General features: G+C 55.4%; 1 protein-coding gene across 1 annotated transcript; it reads left to right on the top strand.

Annotated features, from left to right (window-relative positions):
• The first annotated feature begins 1052 nt into the window (after positions 1-1052).
• Positions 1053-19829, top strand: IQCN (IQ motif containing N). The gene is given in 5 exon segments (XM_054464251.2): positions 1053-2120; positions 6925-7046; positions 8992-9098; positions 9100-12162; positions 18820-19829. Coding segments are annotated over 4 exon segments (4110 nt in total). The 5' UTR covers positions 1053-2120; positions 6925-7033; the 3' UTR covers positions 19747-19829.
• The last annotated feature ends 281 nt before the right edge of the window (positions 19830-20110 follow it).

The following is a 20110-nucleotide window of genomic DNA, read 5'->3' as shown; positions in this document are numbered from 1 at the left end:
GTGAGCCACCGCGCCCAGCCGCCCTACTAATTTTTAAATAATTTGTTTGTAGAGATGGGATCTTTGTTGCCCAGGCTGGTTTTGAACTCCTGTGCTCAAGTGATCCTCCAACCTCGGTCTCCCAAAATGCTGGGACTATAGGTATTGAGCCACTGTACTTGGCCTCTATCTTTTTCTTTTTTTTTTTTTTTTTGAATCAGGGTCTCACTCTCATTCAGGCTAGAGTGCAGTGGTGCAATCCCAGCTCACTGTAGCCTCCACCTCCTGGGTTCAAGCGACTCTCCTGCCTCAGCCACCAAAGTAGCTGGGATTACAGGCATTTGCCATCATGCCTGGCTAATTTTTGTATTATTAGTAGAGACGGGGTTTTGCCATATTGGTCAGGCTGGTCTCGAACTCCTGGGCTCAAGCGGTCTGCCCGCCTTGGCCTCCCAAAGTGCTGGGATTATAGGTGTGAGCCATCGCGCCCAGCCTCCTCAGCCTTTATTGACACCTAGTTGTTGCATACTCCCAGGAGGCCAGCCCTCCAGTCTGATGGGGGAGTCAAGCACGCATGAGCTGTGATGTGAAGGGTTTTTTCTAAATCACAGATCTGACTCCTTACTTGAAAACTTTTTGGAAAATGTCCTGACTGCACCAGTCCCTGGGCTGGCCAGTGTTTCCTTTCAGGAGCCTCTCTACCCAAATTCCCAATATCCTCCCTTCCTGGCCTCAGGGTCTTTGCACGGCTGCAGCTGTAGTTCTGTACCAGCTACTCTTCCCCCAGTCATCCAGCTGAGCGCCACCTCCCAGCCTCAGCTGCACAGTCTTCGGAAGCCTGTCCCCAGTAACCCTCAGGCTAGGCCAGCACCTTACTGGGCTCCTACAGCCTCCAATTGCCCTGAAAACTCCCAGTTTGTGTTTAGCTCGTTGACAGCACTGAAGGGACCTGTTCTGATGTAACATCCAAAGGATGAGCTGGGCGCAGTGGCTCACGCCTGTAATCCCAGCACTTTGGGAGGCCGCAGCAGGCGGATCACTTGAGGTCAGGAGTTTGAGACCAGCTTGGCCAACATGGTGAAATCCTATCTCTACTAAAACTACATAAATCAGCTGGGCGCCATAGCGTGCACCTGTAGTCCCAGCTACTCAGGAGGCTGAGGCACAAGAATTGCTTGAACCCGGGGAGGTGGAGGTTGCAGTGAGCCGAGATCGTACCACTGCACTCCACCCTGGGCAGCAGAGCGAGACTCAATCTCAAAAAACAGACAAAGGATTTAAACCCCATCCAACTGCCATATGCCATGTCCCTGATTTTGTCTAAAGTCACACCCACAGTATAGAGAAGGTTTTGGAGGGGGTGATCTCTGCAGAGGGAGGCCAGGCACCCCTGCTGGTTCTTGTCCCGGCAACCCCCAGCGGCTCCCCAGGCGGAGGCTTCTGGGCCAGGCTGGCTTTGGCTGGAGCCAGCTGCACTGAGTCCAAGGTGCGTGTCAGCCTCGGCCCAGCCAGCGGTGACTCATGCTGGGCCCCAGCCCAGCCCCAGGAGGTGACCCAGGACAACGGCCTGACTTCCCGTTACAGTGCTGTGGCTCAGGGTCAGTACCCACTTTTGCCGGGCCCAGTGGGGATCCCAAGAGATGTCAAGTCCGGCCCCACCCCAAGGAGCCCGCAGTTTCAGAGCCAGACCCAAGATGTCGATGAGAACCCTGACTGGCCCGTTGTACCCCCTTTTTGGTTTCTTCCCATCTAGCCATTTTACACCCCCAAATTCTTTCAGTTGTTTGTATCCCCAGACCTGGGGCAAATTCCAGCATATAGTAGGTGCTCAGAAAATGCCCATGGGATGAAAGACTGAAGCTGCCTCTAGGTACATGGAGAGGGAGATTTGGGATTCCCTCTGTGCTGAGAACCCTTTGTACTCAGGATGAGCCGGTGTAGGTAGCAACCACCATGACCTTTGGCTCTGCCCTGCCCTGCCCTGCATCCTGTTCCCCAACCTCTGGCTGTGCCCTCTAGAATCCCCGCCCCCTAAGAGCTGCCAGGGATTGGCCAGAACTCGGCTTTGAGTCACAAAGCTGCTGCGGCACCAGGGCTCCAAGACTGGTCGTTCAGACTGCTGGGTTCAGCTTCAGGGGCAGGTGAGTGGGGCTGGTGGCTTTGGGGGCGGGTGAGTGGGGCTGGTGGCTTCGGGGGCGGGTGAGTGGGGCTGGTGGAGGGCTTGTTTGCGAGGGTTCGTGGGGGACCCTGTCATTCTCCTCTGGCCCCCAGTGCCTTTAGAGCCCTTCTGGGTGACTGCAAATGATGGGTCAGCTCCTTGGCCCCTCAGAGCAGGGGCTCGAGGGACCTCTAAAGCCTTGATGGTGGATTTGTTCACCTGTGATGGGGGACATCCTGGAGAGCCTGTTATGTCTCTTTATTATTATTATTTTAAATAAATAGAGACATGTTACCCAGGCTGTTTTCAAACTCTTGGGCTCCAGCGATCCTCCCACCTTGGTCCCCCAAAGTGCTTGGATTACGGGCAGGAGCCACTGCACCCAGCCGAGCCTGTTGTGTCTCTTTGGCAACCTGAGGATGGTGATCTTACGTCTTGTGACAGATAGGGAAATTGAGGCTCAGAGGGGTTTACTCAAAATTACCGAGCCAGTCGCTCGGCTTCTCTGTCCAGGGGGCCCCTGTTCGTTCTTCTCATCCCCCACAATCCTGTTTCTCACCCCTTCTGGTTGAGTTCCTCTAAAGAGCTGCACCGTTTGGTTGATGAAACCTCAGCCCCTGGAATGGGCCCATTCAGCTCCCAAAGCTGCTGTCTCCTGGGTTCAAGTGATTCTTCTGCGTCAGGAGTTCGAGACCAGCCTGACCAATATGGTCAAACCCCATCTCTACTAAAAATTCAAAAATTAGGCCGGGTGAGGTGGCTCATGCCTGTAATTCCAGCACTTTGGGAAGCTGAGGCAGGCAGATTACCTGTGGTCAGGAGTTCAAGACCAGCCTGACCAACATGGAGAAACCCCGTTTCTACTAAAAATACAAAATTAGTCAGGTGTGGTGGCGCATGCCTGTAATCCTAGCTACTTGGGAGGCTAAGGCAGGAGAATCGCTTGAACCCAGAGGCAGAGGTTGCAGTGAGCCAAGATGGTGCCATTACACTCCAGCCTGGGTAACAAAAGCAAAACTCCGTCTCAAAAATAATAATAATAATTAGGCCAGGCATGGTGACTCATGCCTGTAATCCCAGCACTTTGGGAGGCCGAGGCGGGCGGATCACTTGAGGTCAGGGGTTCGAGACCAGTCTGGCCAACATGGTGAAACCCCATCTCTACTAAAAATACAAAAGTTAGCCAAGTGTGGTGGCAAGTGCCTGTAATCCCAGCTACTCGAGAGGCTGAGACAGGAGAATCACTTTGATCCGGGAGGTGGAGGTTGCAGTGAGCCGAGATCGTGCCACTGCACTTCAGCCTGGGCAACAGAGCAAGATTCCGTCCGTCTCAAAAAAATAAAAATAATAAATATATGTGTGTCAATTATCCATGCATTGCCTCTTGTCTCCGAATGGACCCTTTCAATATGTGATAAACAAAGGAATTTCTTTCGTTATGTCTCCTTTAAAGTGAGCACAATGCTTGGCCGGACGCGGTGGCTCACGCCTGTAATCCCAGCACTTTGGGAGGCCAAGGTGGGTGAATCATGAGGTCAGGAGATCGAGACCATCCTGGCTAACACGGTGAAACCCCGTCTCTACTAAAAATACAAAATATTAACTGGGCGTGGTGGCAGACGCCTGTAGTCCCAGCTACTCAGGAGGCTGAGGCAGGAGAATGGCGTGAACCCGGGAGGTGGAGCTTGCAGTGAGCCGAGATCGTGCCAGAGCACTCCAGCCTGGGAGACAGAGCGAGACTCCGTCTCAAAAAAAAAAAAAAAAAAAAAAGTGAGCACAATGCTAAGAATTCTCAATAGAGGGCGCTGGTGAGGCATTAGGGATAGAGGTGTGAAGACACCAGGTGAAGCCTGCCCGAGCCCTGGGTCCAGAACGTGGTCCTGTGACTTTGCAGTCTTGATCTGGTGAAAACCTTTCTGCAGCCCTCTCAACACACACAAAAAACAGAGCCCCTAAGGCCGGGCGCGGTGGCTCATGCCTGTAATCCCAGCGCTTTGGGAGGCCAAGGTGGGTGGATCACCTGAGGTCAGGAATTTGAGACCAGCCTGACCAATATGATGAAACCCCATCTGTACTAAAAATACAAAAATTAGCTAGGTGTGGTGGCGGGTGCCTGTAATCCCAGCTACTCAGGAGGCCAAGGCAGGAGAATCGCTTGAACCCAAGAGGAGGAGGTTGCAGTAAAGGAGATCGCGCCACTGCACTCCAGCCTTGGCGACAAGAACGAAACTCAAAAGAAAAAAAAAAAAAAAAAAGGCCAGGCGCGGTGGCAGCACTTTGGGGGCCGAGGCAGGTGAATCACCTGAGATCAGGAGTTTGAGACCAGCCTGGCCAACATGGTGAAACTCCATCCCTCCAAAAACAAAACAAAACAAAATTAGCTGGGTGTGGTGGTTCATGCCTGTAATCCCAGCTACTCGGGAGGCTGAGGCAGGAGAATCGCTTGAACCCCGGAGGCGGAGATTGCAGTGAGCCAAGATGGTGCGTGCCACTGCACTCCAGCCTGGGTGACAGAGTGAGACTCTGTCTCAAAAATCATAAATAAATAAAATAATAAAAGAACAGAGCCCCCACGGTGGCCCATACACATTGAAGGCCTCCTGCCCCAACAACACTTATGTTTCCAGTGCACATCCACAGCACCAACTGTTGATAACCTGTTCCCACATCTGCACCCTGGAGGGTGGGCCTTTTGCTTGTTCTGCAACTCCAGACCAGCTCTGGCTTGGCCGATCCAGCAATTATCTCCGTTAACTTGTTAGGCGGGATCATACTTTCTGCAAGGAAGTCTGAATGTTCTCCAAATTTGCCTCTTTTTTGGGGATACTCCCTCAGCCCTAAAGCACCACATAGAGTTTCATTTTATCTTTTTTTTTTTTTTTGAGACTGAGTTTCGCTCAGTCACCCAGGCTGGTGTGCAATGGTATGATCTCAGCTCACTGCAACCTTCGCCTACCGGGTTCAAGAGATTCTCCCGCTTCAGCCTCCTAAGTAGCTGGGATTACAGGCACCTACCGTCATGCCTGGCTAATTTTTGTATTTTTAGCAGAGAGTTTCACCATGTTGGCCAGGCTGGTCTTGAACTCCTGACCTCACGTGACCCACCCACCTCGGCCTCCCAAAGTACTGGGATTACAGGCGTGAGCCACCGCACCTGGTTTTTGTTGTTTTTTTTTTTGTGAGACAGAGTCTCACTCTGTCGCCCAGGCTGGAGTGCAGTTGCATGATCTCGGCTCACTGCAATCTCCATCTCCTGGGTTCAAGTGATTCTCCTCCTTCAGCCTCCGAAGTAGCTGGGATTACAGGTGCGTGCCACCGTGCCTGGCTAATTTTTGTATTTTTAGTAGAGATGGGGTTTCACCATGTTGGCCAGGCTGTTCTCGAACTCCTGACCTTGTGATCCACCTGCCTTGGCCTCCCAAAGTGCTGGGATGACAGATGTGAGCCACCATGCCCGGCCTCCCAGGCTTCCTTTTATCTTATACTTACTCTTTAATCACAATCTTTTTTTTTTTTTTTTTTTTTTTTTTGAGACAGGGTCTCAGCCAGGCACCGTGGCTTGCACTTGTCATCCCAGCTACTTGGGAGGGTGAGGCACAAGAATCTCTTGAACCCGGGAAGCAGAGGTTGCAGTGAGCCGAGATTGTGACACTGCACTCCAGCCTGGGCAAAAGGGTGGGACTCTGTTTTAAAAACAAAAAAGAGATAGGGTCTCATTCTGTCGCTCAGGCTTGATTGCAGTGGTGCCATCATAGCTTACCGCAGTCTCAACCTCCTGGCCTCAAATGATCTTCCTGTCTCAGCCTCCCGAGTAGCTGGGACTACAGGTGCATGTCACCATGCTTGGCTAATTTTTATATTTTTAGTAGAGACGGCTTTTACCATGTTGCCCAGGCTGGTCTGGAACTCCTGGCCTCAAGTGACCTACCCACCTTGGCCTTCCAAATTGCTGGGGTTACAGACATGAGCCACTGTGCCCGGCCAGTTTTTTTTTTTTTTTTTTTTTTTGAGACAGAGTTTTGCTCTTGTTGCCCCAGATGGAGTACAATGGCACGATCTCGGCTCACTGAAATCTCTGCCTCCCGGGTTCAAGATATTCTCCTGCCTCAGCCTCCTGAGTAGCTGGAATTACAGGTGTCGACCACTATGCCTGACTAATTTCTTGTATTTTTAGTAGAGACGGGGTTTTACCATGTTGGCCAGGCTGGTCTGGAACTCCTGACTTCAGGTGATCCACCCTCCTCAGCCTCCCGGAGTGCTGGAATTACAGGCATGAGCTGCGCCCGGCCAATTTTTTTTTTTTTTTTTTTTTTTTTTTTTTTAAAGAGACAGTTCTTGCTTAGTTTCCCAGGCTGGTGTCAAACTCCTGTCCTCAAGTGATCCTCCCATCTTGGCCTCCCAAAGTGCTGGGATTGCAGGCAAGAACCACTGTGCTCAGCCTGGACACCATTTCTGATGCCTGGATATCATGCCCTTGTATGATTAATTTAAGCCTGTCTTCATTGATAATTTTGGTTTCTTCCAGTTTTTCCTCTGCTAAGCAATGCAGTGTTAAACATCCCTGAACATACTTCTGTATTCATTTGTAGCAGAACCTCTACTAATCACTGTTTTGGTTATTTCCAGTTGTTTTGTTTGATTTCTAGCTACAAAATAACACTGGAATAAATTTCCTCATCTTTGCACATTTCTTTTCTTTTCTAGAATTTAGCGTTTTTAGAATTTAGAAATTTTAGAATTTAGCATTTTTGCTTTTAACATTTCTTTTTGTGTTGGTCTTGAGCCAGCCCACGGCAGTGTTGCTGCATATTGCATGGATGAAAGGCTGAAGGCTGCCTCCTCTTGCAGGCTGGCTTCTGAGATTGCACCTTCTTCTCCTGCTACTCCTCCAAATCTATGACCCTTCAAGGTAAGAAGTTGGTCTATGGGCAAGGGGTCTGGCTAGTCCAACCTGAAGAGAGGGGCTTCTGCCAAACCAAGTGTGCTGTGCTCCAGGCTATGCATCAGGGTGGCTTGACAGTGTCCCAGCTCTCTCTGCATCCTAGTTACTTCTGAAAGCCACAGTCACCACTTTTTCTTCCTTCTTTCCATCCTTCCATATGCCATTTACCTATCCATCCCCTAAATCCACCCACCCACCCATCCACCCATCAGTCTACCTCTTGTTGGGTTATCTCTTCACCAGTCTCTCCAGCTCTCTTTAATTTCCCTTCCTCCCTCCCTCCCTCCCTCCCTCCCTTCCTTCCTTCCTTCCTTCCTTCCTTCTTTCCTTTTATTTGACACGGAGTTTCACTTTTGTTGCCCAGGCTGGAGTGTGATGGCGCGATCTTGGCTCACTGCAACCTCCTCCTCCCGGGTTCAAGCAATTCTCCTGCCTCAGCCTCCCGACTAGCTGGGACTACAGGCACATGCCACCATACCTGGCTCTTTTTTTTTTTTTTGAGACAGAGTCTTGCTCTGTCACCCAGGCTGGAGTGAGGTGGCATGATCTCGGCTTACTGCAACCTCTGCCTACCAGGTTCAAACAATTCTCCTGCCTCAGCCTCCTGAGTAGCTGGGATTACAGGCATGTGCCACCATGCCGAGCTAATTTTTGTATTTTTAGTAGAGATGGGGTTTCACCATGTTAGCCAGGCTGGTCTCGAACTCCTGACCTTGTGATCCGCTCATCTCAGCCTCCCAAAATGCTGGGATTACAGGCATGAACCACTGTGCCCGGCCTACTTTTCTGTATTTTTAGTAGAGATGGGTTTCACCATGTTGGCCCGGCTGGCCTCGAACTCCTGACCCCAAGCAGTCTGCCCACCTTGGCCTCCCAAAGTGCTGGAATGACAGACGTGAGCCACCGCACCTGGCCAATTTGCCTTTAACACTTTATTTACCTATTCATCCAAACCTTCATCTGTCTTTCCAACCCATCTACCATTCACTCATCGACTGATTCATCCATTCAGTATCTAGTCCTGTATCGTTCTGTCCATCCAACTTCCAATCCACTCACCATTTATCAGTCAAGATGCCCACCCACCCGATACCTACCCATTCACAGCTTGGAACCAAGCCCTGTGACTGAGATGGGGACACAGAAATGACTCTGTCTTCTAGGATTCACAGTCAATGGGGAGAGGCAAATAATCTCCCCCACCACACTTCTCTCTCTCTCTTTTTCAAACACACACACACACACACACACACACACACACACACAGGCAAACAGGAAATTTCCAAAACATTGTGATCAGTGCTAAACCCGGGGTACATCCAAGATAAAGTTTGAAAAGCAGGCCGGGCACGGTGGCTCACACCTGTAATCCCAGCACTTTGGGAGGCTGAGGCAGGTGGATCACCTGAGGTCAGGAGTTCGAGACCAGCCTGGCCAACATGGTGAAACCCCATCTCTTCTAAAAATACAGAAAAGTAGCCAGGCATGGTGGCGTGCACCTGTAATCCCAGCTACTTGGGAGGCTGAGGCAGGAGAATCGCTTGAACCCAGGAGGCGGAGGTTGTGGTGAGCCAAGATCACAGCATTGTACTCCAGCCTGGGCAACAAGAGCGAAACTCTGCCTCCAAAAAAAAAAAAAAAAAGAAAAGAAAAAAGAAAAGCAGGTAAGCGGTCATGCATTCAGGTGTCATGCACTGTGTGCCAAGATGAAGTGGCCGTAGGATGATGAGAGGTGGATATAAGGTTGGCAAAGGCCACTTGGGAGAGGGACGGATGGAAAAAGGGAGGCGGAAGATCGCAAGGTGCCAGGAGCAAGAAGATCTGGGTCTGGGGGGCCAGTGTCCACCCCAGCCAGGAGACCTCTTGTCTGCAGGACCTGCTACACTCTGACCACCCCCTGCCGCCCCCACAGGCAGAGCTGACCTGTCCGGTAATCAAGGCAATGCAGCCGGCCGCCCAGCTACAGTTCACAAGCCAGTTGTCACCCAGTGGGCAGTGCATCCTTCAGCCCCCGCCCACCCCTAGTCTCCCGGACAAAATGGAGAAAGCGCCTCCACAGCCCCAGCACGAGGGCCTCAAGTCCAAGGAGCATCTTCCGCAACAGGCTGCCGAAGCCAAGACGGCGTCCCGCCGCATCCCACGCCTCCGGGCTGTGGTCGAGAGCCAGGCCTTCAAGAACATCCTGGTAGACGAGATGGACATGATGCACGCCCGCGCAGCCACGCTCATCCAAGCCAACTGGAGGGGCTATTGGCTCCGGCAGAAGCTGATTTCCCAGATGATGGCGGCCAAGGCCATCCAGGAGGCCTGGCAGCGCTTCAACAAGAGACACATCCTTCACTCCAGCAAGCCGTTGGTAAAGAAAATGAGGGCGGAGGAGGGGGACATTCCTTATCACGCCCCACAGCAGGTGCGCTTCCAGCATCCGGAAGAGAACCGCCTTCTGTCCCCGCCCATCATGGTGAACAAGGAGACCCAGTTCCCTTCCTGTGACAATCTGGTCCTCTGCAGACCCCAGTTGTCGCCCCTCCTACAGCCCCCAGCAGCTCAGGGTACCCCAGAGCCGTGCGTGCAGGTTCCTCATGCTGCCGGAGTCCGGGGGCTGGCCTTCCTGCCACACCAGACGGTCACCATCAGATTTCCCTGCCCAGTGAGTCTGGATGCAAAATGCCAGCCATGCCTGCTGACCAGAACCATCAGAAGCACCTGCCTCGTCCACATAGAGGGTGACTCAGTGAAGACCAAACGTGTAACTGCCCAGACCAACAAAGCCGGGGCTCTGGAGACACCATTGTCCAGAAGGTATGACCAGGCAGTTACAGGACCATCCAGAGCCCAAACCCAGGGCCCTGTGAAAGCAGAGACCCCCAAAGCCAAAGCCCCCTTCCAGATATGTCCAGGGCCCATGATCACCAAGACTTTACTCCAGACATACCCAGTGGTCTCCGTGACCCTGCCACAGACATATCCAGCGTCCACGACGACCACCACCCCACCCAAGACTAGCCCAGTTCCCAAAGTAACAGTAACCAAGACCCCAGCCCAGATGTATCCGGGGCCCACAGTGACCAAAACTGCACCTCACACATACCCCATGCCCACAATGACCAAGATCCAGGTGCACCCCACAGCCTCCAGAACTGGCACCCCAAGGCAGACATGCCCTGTGACCATTACGGCAAAGAACCAACCTCAGGTTTCCCTTCTGGCCTCCATCGTGAAGAGCCTGCCCCAGGTATGCCCAGGGCCTGCGATGGCAAAGACCCCCTCCCATACGCACCCGGTCGCCACCCCAGCCAGAAACCCATTGCAAACATGTCTGGCAGCCACAATGTCCAAGACTTCATCCCAGATGAGCCCAGTTGGGGTGACCAAGCCCTCACCCCAAACTCGCCTGGCAGCCATGATAACCAAGACCCCAGCCCAGTTACGCTCAGTGGCCACCATCCTCAAGACTCTGTGTCTGGCCTCTCCAACAGCGGCAAATGTCAAGGCTCCACCCCAAGCGGCGGTAGCAGCCGGAACTCCCGATACCCCAGGCTCCATCCATGAGAACCCATCCAAGGCCAAGGCCACCGTGAATGTGAAGCAGGCTGCAGAGGTGGTGAAAGCCTCATCTGCCTCCTATTTGGCTGAGGGGAAGATCAGGTGCCTGGCCCAACCACATCCGGGAACTGGGGTCCCCAGGGCTCCAGCTAAGCTTCCTTTGGAAGCCGAAAAAATCAAGACTGGCCCCCAGAAACAGGTGAAAAAAGACATGGCATTTAAGACCAGTGTGGCAGTGGAAATGGCTGGGGCTCCATCCTGGACAAAAGTTGCTGAGGAAGGGGACAAGCCACCTCACATGTATGTGCCCGTGGACACGGCTGTCACCATGCCCCGGGGACAGCCGGCTGCCCCACTGACCAAGGCCTCATCCCAGAGACATCCACCCTGCCTGTCCCAGAGACCACTGGCCGCCCCGCTGACCAAGGCCTCATCTCAGGGACATTTGCCCACTGAGCTGACCAAGACCCCATCCCTGGCCCATCTGGTCACCTGTCTGAGCAAGATGCATTCCCAGGCACATCTGGCCACAGGTGCCATGAAGGTCCAATCCCAAGCGCCTCTAGCCACTTGTCTGAACAAGACGCAGTCCCGGGGACAGCCGATCACAGACATAACCAAGGGCCTCATCCCAGTGCACCAGGCTGCTGATCTCAGCAGCAACACCCACTCCCAGGTGCTCCTAACAGGGTCCAAGGTGTCCAACCACGCCTGCCAGCACCTCGGTGGCCTCAGCACCCCACCCTGGGCCAAGCCAGAGGACAGACGGACCCAGCCACAGCCCCACAGACACGTGCCGGGGAAGACCACTCAGGGGGGACCATGCCCGGCAGTCTGTGAGGTCCAGGGTATGCTGGTGCCACTGATGGCACCCACCGGACATTCCACATGCAATGTTGAGTCCTGGGGAGACAGCAGAGCCACACATGCCCAGCCATCAATGCCCGGCCAGGCGGTGCCCTGCCAGGAGGACACGGTAGGCTCCCTGCTGGCCTCCTTGTGTGCTGAAGTAGCTGGTGTGCTGGCATCCCAGGAGGATCTCTGCACTCTGTTGGCCAAAGCCCTCTCCCAGGGAGAAGTCTGGGCAGCTCTGAACCAGGCCCTGTCCAAGGAGGTCCTGGGTGCCACTGTCACCAAAGCCCTGCCCCAGAGCATGCTGAGCATGGCGCTGGTGAAGGCGCTGTCCTGGAGTGAGCTGCGCCTGACCCTGTCCCGAGCCCTGTCTCGGGGCGAGCTGCGGGCGGAACTCACCAAGGTCACGCAGGGTAAATTGGCCGAGGTGCTTAGCAAGGCTTTGACAGAGGAGGAGTGGGCGGCTCTGAGCCAGGCCCTGTGTCAGGGTGAGCTGGGTGCTCTCCTAAGCCAGTCTTGGTGTCGGGTGGCCCTGAGGACTGGAACCATCCTCCCCAAGGCCACCTTGAAATCAACAGGAAGCGGGGTGACTAAGACGCCGGCCCCGGCAGAGGTGGCCTGCAGGAGGAGTCCATCGGCCGCATGGGGGCCCTCCCTGGGCCCTGTGAGACCACAGACCAGCAAGGTCAGGGATTCCCAGGTTGGGATCTGGGGTTGCTTCACCATGGGCCAACCTGCCGGGCCCTTGGAGGAGATGGGGGATGGGGCCATCTTGTGGGAGTCACCCTGCTTATCTGTGGTCACTGTGGGAGCCTCCGTGATGGGCAGCGTCATCACCAGCATTCACCAGGGCCCCCTGATCACTGGCCTGTATCCCATGCTGTCCCGGGAGATGGAGTCCAGCAGGGACTTCTCCTCAAACCTGGATTTGAGCCCCAAGTTCCGGAAGGAAAAAGCACGCCCGACCCTAGAGCCTGGCGCATTGGCATCAGATTTTAACCCCGAGGGGAGTGGGGAGGGCCCCAGTTTGCTCAAGCTGTCCCACGTGCAGCCACCCCTGAGTCTGTGGCAGCCTCTCATTGCCAACTGTGTGGGCCCAAGCATGAACCAGCCCTCCGTGACCTATGGCACGGCCCCGAGCTGCCACAGGCCACATGTGGTCAGCAGGGTGGTCTCTCATCCATCGACCGGGGAGGGCAGGGTGGCCTCGGGTAGGCTTCCTTGCAGCGTGGGTGGTGGGAGGGCTGCCCATGTTCACCAGCCTTACCCAGCCTGTGGGGCCCCGCCTTGGTGTCAGTCCTCAGGGGTACATCCTGTTCTCTACCAACCCTTAGTGGCCAGAGGCCAGCAGCAGGCATCCAGGGCTTCCAAGGAGAGCCTGGGGAGGAGGTATCAGCCCCCAAATCACAAACAGGCCTCCCTGGGTACTAGGGAGGTGATAGACAAGGGGGCCCCAAGTCCCTTGCAGGTCACCATGGTGACCAAAACTCAGGCATCCAAGACTCATGGTCTGTTTCAAGCTTCCCCCAGCAGTGCGTTGGCTCAAGTTCGTCCCAAGACATCTGTCTGTGGACGGGGGAGGAATCGAACACAGGGTTCTGTGTCTGCCCTGCTCTGCCCCCAGAAGCTAGCAACAGACCACCAGCCGTCCATCCTCGGTGAGCCAGTAGGTGGTTTGCCACAGGATCGAGACAGTGACCTGGCCAGGAGCTTCTCCCAGGGCTTTGTGACCTACAGGCAGGAGAACAATTCCGAAAGCTCTCTGCAAAGCTCTAGTTCCCTCAGCCTTTCCACTATGTCTGTGGCCAGCCTGCCTGCTGTCAACAAGATAGATGAGTCATGGGAAGGCAATTTAGAAGGGGACCTTGCGGTGAAGTCCCTTTTTCCTCCGGAGTCCATGAGGACACTCCAGAGGTTTAAGGATACGCAAGAGACTGAAACTGGCTATAGGTACATGAGCCTACACTTCCCCTACCGGCCCACTCCAGCCTCGGAGAAAGTGCCCATTTTCCAACACAGCTCAGTGTCTAACTGCTTGGCCTTGCATGTTCAATGGGGCTCAGAGGCTGAGATCCACAAGTTCTCCTTAGGCAAGAGCTCTGTGAATCTGATTGAGGTGTCCCAGGCAACCGTCAAGACAGAGCTGAGGAGGACTCTATCTTTAGGTACTGTGGTCTCCACTGCATATAAGCCACCATCTGTGGCTAAGAGCTTGGCCCCAATTGTGTCCCAGGCTACACTGGCCAGTAGGGTAGCCCCAAACCTAGGCCAGGCATCAGGGCTCAATAGGCTGGCCCCAAGCCTATCCCAGCATATAGCATCCAGTAAGGTGTCCCCAAGGCTAACCTGCCCATCTATGGGTAATTGGGTGACCCCAAGGCTACCACACTCCTCTGTGCCTAATAGAGTGATACCAAGACCAGCACAGCCATCTGTGGTGACTAGGAGGTCCCCAAGCCGAGGACACCCATCAAGGACCTTTGGAGTGGCCTCAGACCAAGGTCACCAATCAATGGCTAACTGGGGGTCCCAAAACTTAGCCCAGCCATCTATGGACAGTGGGGAGCCTTCAAGCCTAGCCCAGCCATCTCAAGCCCCTGGGGTAACCTCAAACCTGGCCCAGCCATCTCAAGCCTTTGGGCTGTCTCCAAGTCCAGACTACCCATCTCAGGCTGTTGGGGAGTACCCAACCCTGGCCCAGCCATTTCAGCCCACTGAGGTGTCCCCAAGTCCAACCTACCCATCTCAGGCCATTGGAGAGTACCCAACCCTGGCCCAGCCATTTCAGCCCACTGAGGTATCCCTAAGCTCAGCCCACCCATATCAGCTCACTGAGGTGTCCCCAAGCGCAGCCTACTCATATCAGCCCACTGAGGTGCCCCCAAACCCAGGCTACATATCTATGGCCATTGAGATGTCCCCAAGCCCAGGATACCCATCTGTGGCCACTGAGGTGTCCCCAAACCCAACCTACACATATCAGCCCACTGAGATATCCCCAAGCCCAGGCTACCCATATCAGCCCACTGAGGTGTCCCCAAGCTCAGGCTACCTATCTATGGCCACTGAGGTGTCCCCAAGCCCAGGCTACCCATATCAGCCCACTGAGGTGTCCCCAAGCTCAGGCTACCTATCTATGGCTACTGAGGTGTCCCCAAGCCCAGACTACTCATCTCAGCCCACTGAGGTGTCCCCAAGTTCAGGCTACATATCTATGGCCACTGAGTTGTCCCCAAGCCCAGGCTACCCATATCAGCCCACTGAGGTGTCCCCAAGCCCAGGCTACCCATATCAGCCCACTGAGGTGTCCCCAAGCTCAGGCTACCTATCTATGGCCACTGAGATGTCCCCAAGCCCAGGCTACCTATCTATGGCCACTGAGGTGTCCCCAAGCCCAGGCTACCCATATCAGCCCACTGAGGTGTCCCCAAGCTCAGGCTACCTATCTATGGCCACTGAGGTGTCCCCAAGCCCAGGCTACCCATATCAGCCCACTGAGGTGTCCCCAAGCTCAGGCTACCTATCTATGGCCACTGAGATGTCCCCAAGCCCAGACTACTCATCTCAGCCCACTGAGGTGTCCCCAAGCTCAGGCTACCTATCTATGGCCACTGAGGTGTCCCCAAGCCCAGGCTACCCATATCAGCCCACTGAGGTGTCCCGAAGCCCAGGCTACCCATATCAGCCCACTGAGGTGTCCCCAAGCTCAGGCTACCTATCTATGGCCACTGAGATGTCCCCAAGCCCAGACTACTCATCTCAGCCCACTGAGGTGTCCCCAAGCTCAGGCTACCTATCTATGGCCACTGAGGTGTCCCCAAGCCCAGGCTACCCATATCAGCCCACTGAGGTGTCCCCAAGCCCAGGCGACCCATCTGTGGTCACTGGTGAGTCCCCAAGCTCAGCCTACCCATCTCAGCCCACCGAGATGTCCCCAAGCCCAGCCTACCCATCTCAGCCCACTGGGGAGTCTCCAAGCCTGACCCAGCCATCTCTGACCATCAGAGTGTCCCCAAGCCTAGCCATGTCATCTCAGACCATTGGAGTGTCCCCAAGCCTAGCCATGCCATTTCATACCATTGGAGTGTCCCCAAGCCTAGCTCACCCATCTATGGCCATTCGGGAGTCTCCAAGCCTGGTCCAGCCTCCTCAGGCCACTGGGGAATCCCCAAGCTTGACCTGGCCATCTCAGGCCACTGGGGTGTCCCCAAGTGTAGCCTATCAATCTGTGGCCAGTAGCATTTCCTGAAGCCTAGCCCAGCCATCTCAAGCCAGTGGGATGTCCCCTAGACAAGATTACCCACCAATGGTCTCCAGGGTGTCCCCAAGCCAACCTCACGCATCTATAACCAGCAGGATGTCCCCTAGCCGAGCTCATGCATCTATGACCTGTAGAGTGTCCCCAAGCCAAGTTCATCGATCTATGCCCAGTGAGGTGTCCCCAAGTCTTGCCCAGCTATCTCAAGCCACTGCAATGCCCTTAAGACCAGCTCATCAACCTATGGCCTGTGGTATATCCCCAAGCCTAGCCCAGCCGTCTCAAGCCACAGGGATGTCTTCAAGGCTAGCCCACCGACCTATGACCTGTGTGGTGTCCTTAAGCCCAGCCCAGCCATCTCAAGCCATTGGTGTGTCTCCAAGCCTAGCCCACCCATCAGGACCCCATGGGTTGTCTCCAAGCCTAGCTCATCCATATTTGGCCAGTGGGATGGGCCCCAGCCTAGCCCACCCATCTCAGACCACTGCAGTATCCGCAAGGCAAGCCCAACCATCTGTGGTCTCCAGCCCAGGCAAGACATATTCATCCTGTACCCTAGCCTCCAGCCTAGCCGAGCCAGCCATAGCCCCCAGCCTATTCCCACCATCTATGGCCCACACGGAAGCCCTAAGCCTGGCTCAGTCACCTCCGGACACTAGGTTGGCCCCAAGCCGATCCCAGCCATCTGTGGTCAGTGGTACATGTCATGGCCTCAATAAGCCATGCTGGGGCTCTAGGCTGGATTCAAATCTGCAGTGTTCAAGGGTGGACTCAGTAGCCCCGTGTCTGTGTCACCCATCAGCGTTTGTTTCAGTTAGCCCGGGTGTACCATATCCCTCTGTGGCTGGAAGTATGGACCAGGGTCCGAACCAGCCTTCCCTGGGTACTGGGGTGAACCTATGTGAAGAACCTCTGATGGTTAGTGAGATGGTATCCAGCCCCCCGGACTTCAAGTTCAACGACGTGTCCTTTGGGTTCCATCATCCACCCAGGGTTGGTGGAAGGCATGTGTGTCCACCCTCTGTGGTTAGTGTTTCAACACCACATTTCTCTCATGCTGATGAGGAGGCCTGTTGTGTAGGCCAGCGAATCACGCCTCTGTTCAGGGGTGTGGCTACAAGCCATCCCCAGGAGCCCTTGGCTGGTGCTATGTTCCTCAGTGGGTCTCAGGGGACCACGTCTCCTGGCTTAGCTGGGAGTCTCCCCCGGAGAACCATAGCAACTGGCATGGGCCAAAGTCAATGTCAGGTGGCCAATGGTGTGGCTTCCCTTGCATCCCAGGTCTTAGAGGCAGGTGGCCCTTTGACACATCCCTCTGGAACCACAGGGATGGCCCCCAGCCCCTCTCTGGCTTCAGCGCCCAACAGACTGGCCATGACTCAGTCTAATCTTTCCCTGAACAGCGTTGGCCCCAGCAGCTCCCAGATCAGTGTGGTTATTCCAAAAAACATAGACCGCTGGCACCCTTCTGAGGCACCCATGGTCCCACCCAGTTACCAGCAGAGAGATGTGATTCCGCAGGACTCTCTGAAGAGCAGAGCTGGTTGTGGTGCGGCAGGGGATTTTATAGCCAGTAAGATGAGCACGGGTGCAGTCCCAGGCGCTCTGCCTGGTGGCATAACCTCCAGCCTTCCCCCGGGGTCCGCCATCCGAGGCATGGGTCAGAGCCTTCCCGCAGGCTCTGAGTCCAGTTGGGTGGCTCCCAGTCTGATGGCAGACAGAAAGAAGCCGAGTCTATCTGTAAGACCCTCCGATAGCTTAGCTGCTCCAAACTTGCTCCCAGGTTCGGTAGTGAGTGGGGTGAGCCCAGTTGTCCCCCTTGGTTCTGTGCCAATGATAGGGGCCTCTAGTGTGGCTCAGAGCTGCTCCAAGGGGTCCATGGTGATTGACATCACTGCCTCTCCTTTCCTCAAAGCCCTGGCTGGGGAGAGGCCTATAGCCCCCTTGCAGATGCCCCACACCACCAGCCTGGCTCCAGGTCACTCCTCAGCCCCGGCAGCTAGTGGCACAGTGAGGAGTCTACACCGAGTGCCCACGGTTCTATCAAGACCCTTACAATTGAGCCAAGATGCTGGGATAATGCCATCTGGGGCCACAGGGGACCAAGCCGAGCTAGGAGAATTGGATGAGGCTGTGTCCCAAGTGTCAGTATCAAGTGGATCCAATGACCTAACCAGCAAAGCCAGGGTCATTGGCGCAACCCCGTGGATGTACCCCAGTCCTCTGGGACCTGATGGGGGCCGTGATCATAGGTCCCTGTCTGAGAAAGGGTCTCTTCCCCAAGGCCAAACACCATTGTTCAGGGAGGTGGCTCCCAGCCATGCTAGTGGCATGGTCCCTGTCCCTTTCCAGGCCCCGGGTTTAGCCACTAAGACCCCCTCAGTTTATCAACAGGGGTCTGTCATTCACGTCATACCCCAAAATCACTCTCAGGGTACAGTGGCTTCTAATGTAGTCTCAGGATCACCCCAGCTGGCCCGTGGCAGTACTGAGGATTTCAGATGGCTTTCAGTGTCTGTGGGCAGGATGGGGAATCCTAGTCTTCCTCAGAGGTCAGGGACTGCCAGCATGGTCTCACATGTTCCACCACATCCATCCTCGGCTAGAAGGGCATCGTCCAGTCCCTTCCAGACAGAAGCTGTCCCCAATCCACTCCAGAAAACAGTGTCTGTAAACCTGGCTCAGAGCAGCCGCTGGGACTCCATGGGCCCTAAAAATTCCTACAGATCCGTGCATGGTAGGATTGTTCCAGAACTGCTAGAAAGTTCTGTGGCCAGGGTTAGGCCCTTCCAGTATGTGCAAAGACAACCATCCCAGGCCTCAGCCCGAGGTGGTGCAAACTCCACCCATAGGCCCTCTGCAGAGGTAAGGCCCGTCATCCGCACTGGGGAGATGACACACTCCTTGGCCATTCCTCCCGGGGCCCCGGGAGTTCGGAGGGTGTCTCTAGGCTACGAGTCTTCCCCGAGTGATTCCCTGCCGCCCCTTTTTAACCAGGAGTCACCGTGGGGATTGCAGGACTCCTGTAGCCCCCAGAATCCTGCCGTTAATCACAAGGCATCCCTGAACTCCACTATACTCCAGGGCCCCACGGACACTGGTGTGGCTAGTGGCCAATCGTGGAACCGCGTGTGGGAGCCAGCCAGGGGTGCTGCGCCCTGGGACACCCGGCGCAACAAGGCGGTGGTGCATCCCAGGTGGTCCGGGGAGCCGATGATGTCCATGCAGGCTGCAGAGGAGATCCGCATCCTTGCAGTGATCACTATCCAGGCAGGCGTCCGTGGCTACCTGGCGCGTCGCAGGATCCGGGTGTGGCACCGGGGGGCCACGGTCATCCAAGCTACTTGGCGTGGCTACCGTGTGCGGCGGAACCTGGCACACCTCTGCAGAGCCACCACAATCATCCAGGCTGCCTGGCGCGGCTACAGCACCCGCCGGGACCAAGCCCGGCACTGGCAGATGCTCCACTCCGTCACGTGGGTGGAGCTGGGCGGCCGGGCCGAGGTCATGTCTGACCGAAGCTGGTTCCAGGATGGCAGAGCCAGGACAGTATCTGACCATCGCTGCTTCCAGTCCTGCCAGGCACATGCTTGCGGCGTCTGCCACTCCCTGAGCTCCAGGATCGGGAGCCCGCCCAGTGTGGTGATGCTAGTGGGCTCCAGCCCTCGCACCTGTCATACCTGTGGACGCACCCAGCCCACCCGCGTGGTGCAGGGCATGGGCCGGGGCGCTGGGGGCCCCGGGGCAGTGTCTTTGTCCTCCGCCTACCAGCAGGCTGCCCCGAGTCCCAGGCAGCCGCATCGCCAGGACAAAGCGGCCACAGCCATCCAGTCCGCCTGGAGGGGCTTTAAGATCCGCCGGCAGATGAGGCAGCAGCAAATGGCAGCGAAGATGGTTCAAGCCACCTGGCGAGGTCACCATACCCGGAGCTGTCTGAAGAACACAGAGGCGCTCTTGGGACCAGCAGACCCCTGGGACAGCTCACGGTACACGCATTGGCCCGGCATCTAGGACCCTGGATCCCTGCAGTGGGGACTTCGTGGGAGGCACTCATGGCTCTCTGGGTCTAATGAATAAAGTCCTCCACAGCCTAGATCTTGGGTGATGTGTTCTGGGTTAATGGAAGTGGCTTGTGTATAGTAGGGGAATCTGGAACATCCCAGAGGGAAGAGAACTCTGAAGTTTCCAACCATGCAGTATGCATCTGGGGTCTGTGGCCAGCGTGGGGATCCAAATCTTTCCTGGAGGTCAGGCACTGCCAATGTGGTCTCAGCTGTGCCCCTGCCATATCCACGTACAGGTAGTGGGGTGGTGTCCAGCCCGTCCCAGATGGAAACTGTCCCCAGTGCACTCTAGAAATGTGCCTGGGACCCGG

The sequence above is a fragment of the Pongo pygmaeus genome, chromosome 20, assembly GCF_028885625.2.
Source record: "Pongo pygmaeus isolate AG05252 chromosome 20, NHGRI_mPonPyg2-v2.0_pri, whole genome shotgun sequence".
In the NCBI taxonomy this organism is placed as follows: Eukaryota; Metazoa; Chordata; class Mammalia; order Primates; family Hominidae; genus Pongo; species Pongo pygmaeus.
Note: the sequence above shows the minus strand (reverse complement) of the source record. Positions and strands in the feature narration are given on the sequence as shown.